The sequence below is a fragment of the Egretta garzetta genome, unplaced genomic scaffold, assembly GCF_000687185.1.
Source record: "Egretta garzetta isolate BGI_Z169 unplaced genomic scaffold, ASM68718v1 scaffold1192, whole genome shotgun sequence".
In the NCBI taxonomy this organism is placed as follows: domain Eukaryota; kingdom Metazoa; phylum Chordata; class Aves; order Pelecaniformes; family Ardeidae; genus Egretta; species Egretta garzetta.
Window position 1 is genome coordinate 2610 of NW_009258971.1, and position 260 is coordinate 2869.

Below are 260 nucleotides of genomic sequence, written 5' to 3' on the forward strand. Positions count from 1 at the left end.
TGTCTGGGGTGCAGGGGGTTCAGGCAGGGTGCAAGGGGCTCTGGTTGGGGTGCAAGGGGCTCTGGTTGGGGTGCAGGGGTCCAGGCAGGGTGCAGGGGGTCTGGCTGGGGTGCAGGGACCCAGACAGGGTGCAGTGGGGAGCTGGTCCTCGACGGTGCGGGCGTGGGGCAGGTTTGATTTGGCGACGCTGCCGGTGGACTTCGTGGAGTGCCTGATGCGGTTCCTGCCGACGGAGGCGGAGGTGAAGGCGCTGCGGCAGT

The 260-nt window shown here is 68.8% G+C and overlaps 1 protein-coding gene across 1 annotated transcript in view; it reads left to right on the plus strand.

The window, feature by feature from the left end:
• The window catches only part of LOC118451869 (formin-like protein 3), a 2430-nt gene extending 2253 nt beyond the window's left edge, over positions 1-177 (plus strand). The window contains exon 5 of the mRNA XM_035890233.1: positions 172-177. Within this exon, the coding sequence (XP_035746126.1) occupies positions 172-177 (6 nt within the window). The remainder of the gene's footprint in view (positions 1-171) is intronic.
• The last annotated feature ends 83 nt before the right edge of the window (positions 178-260 follow it).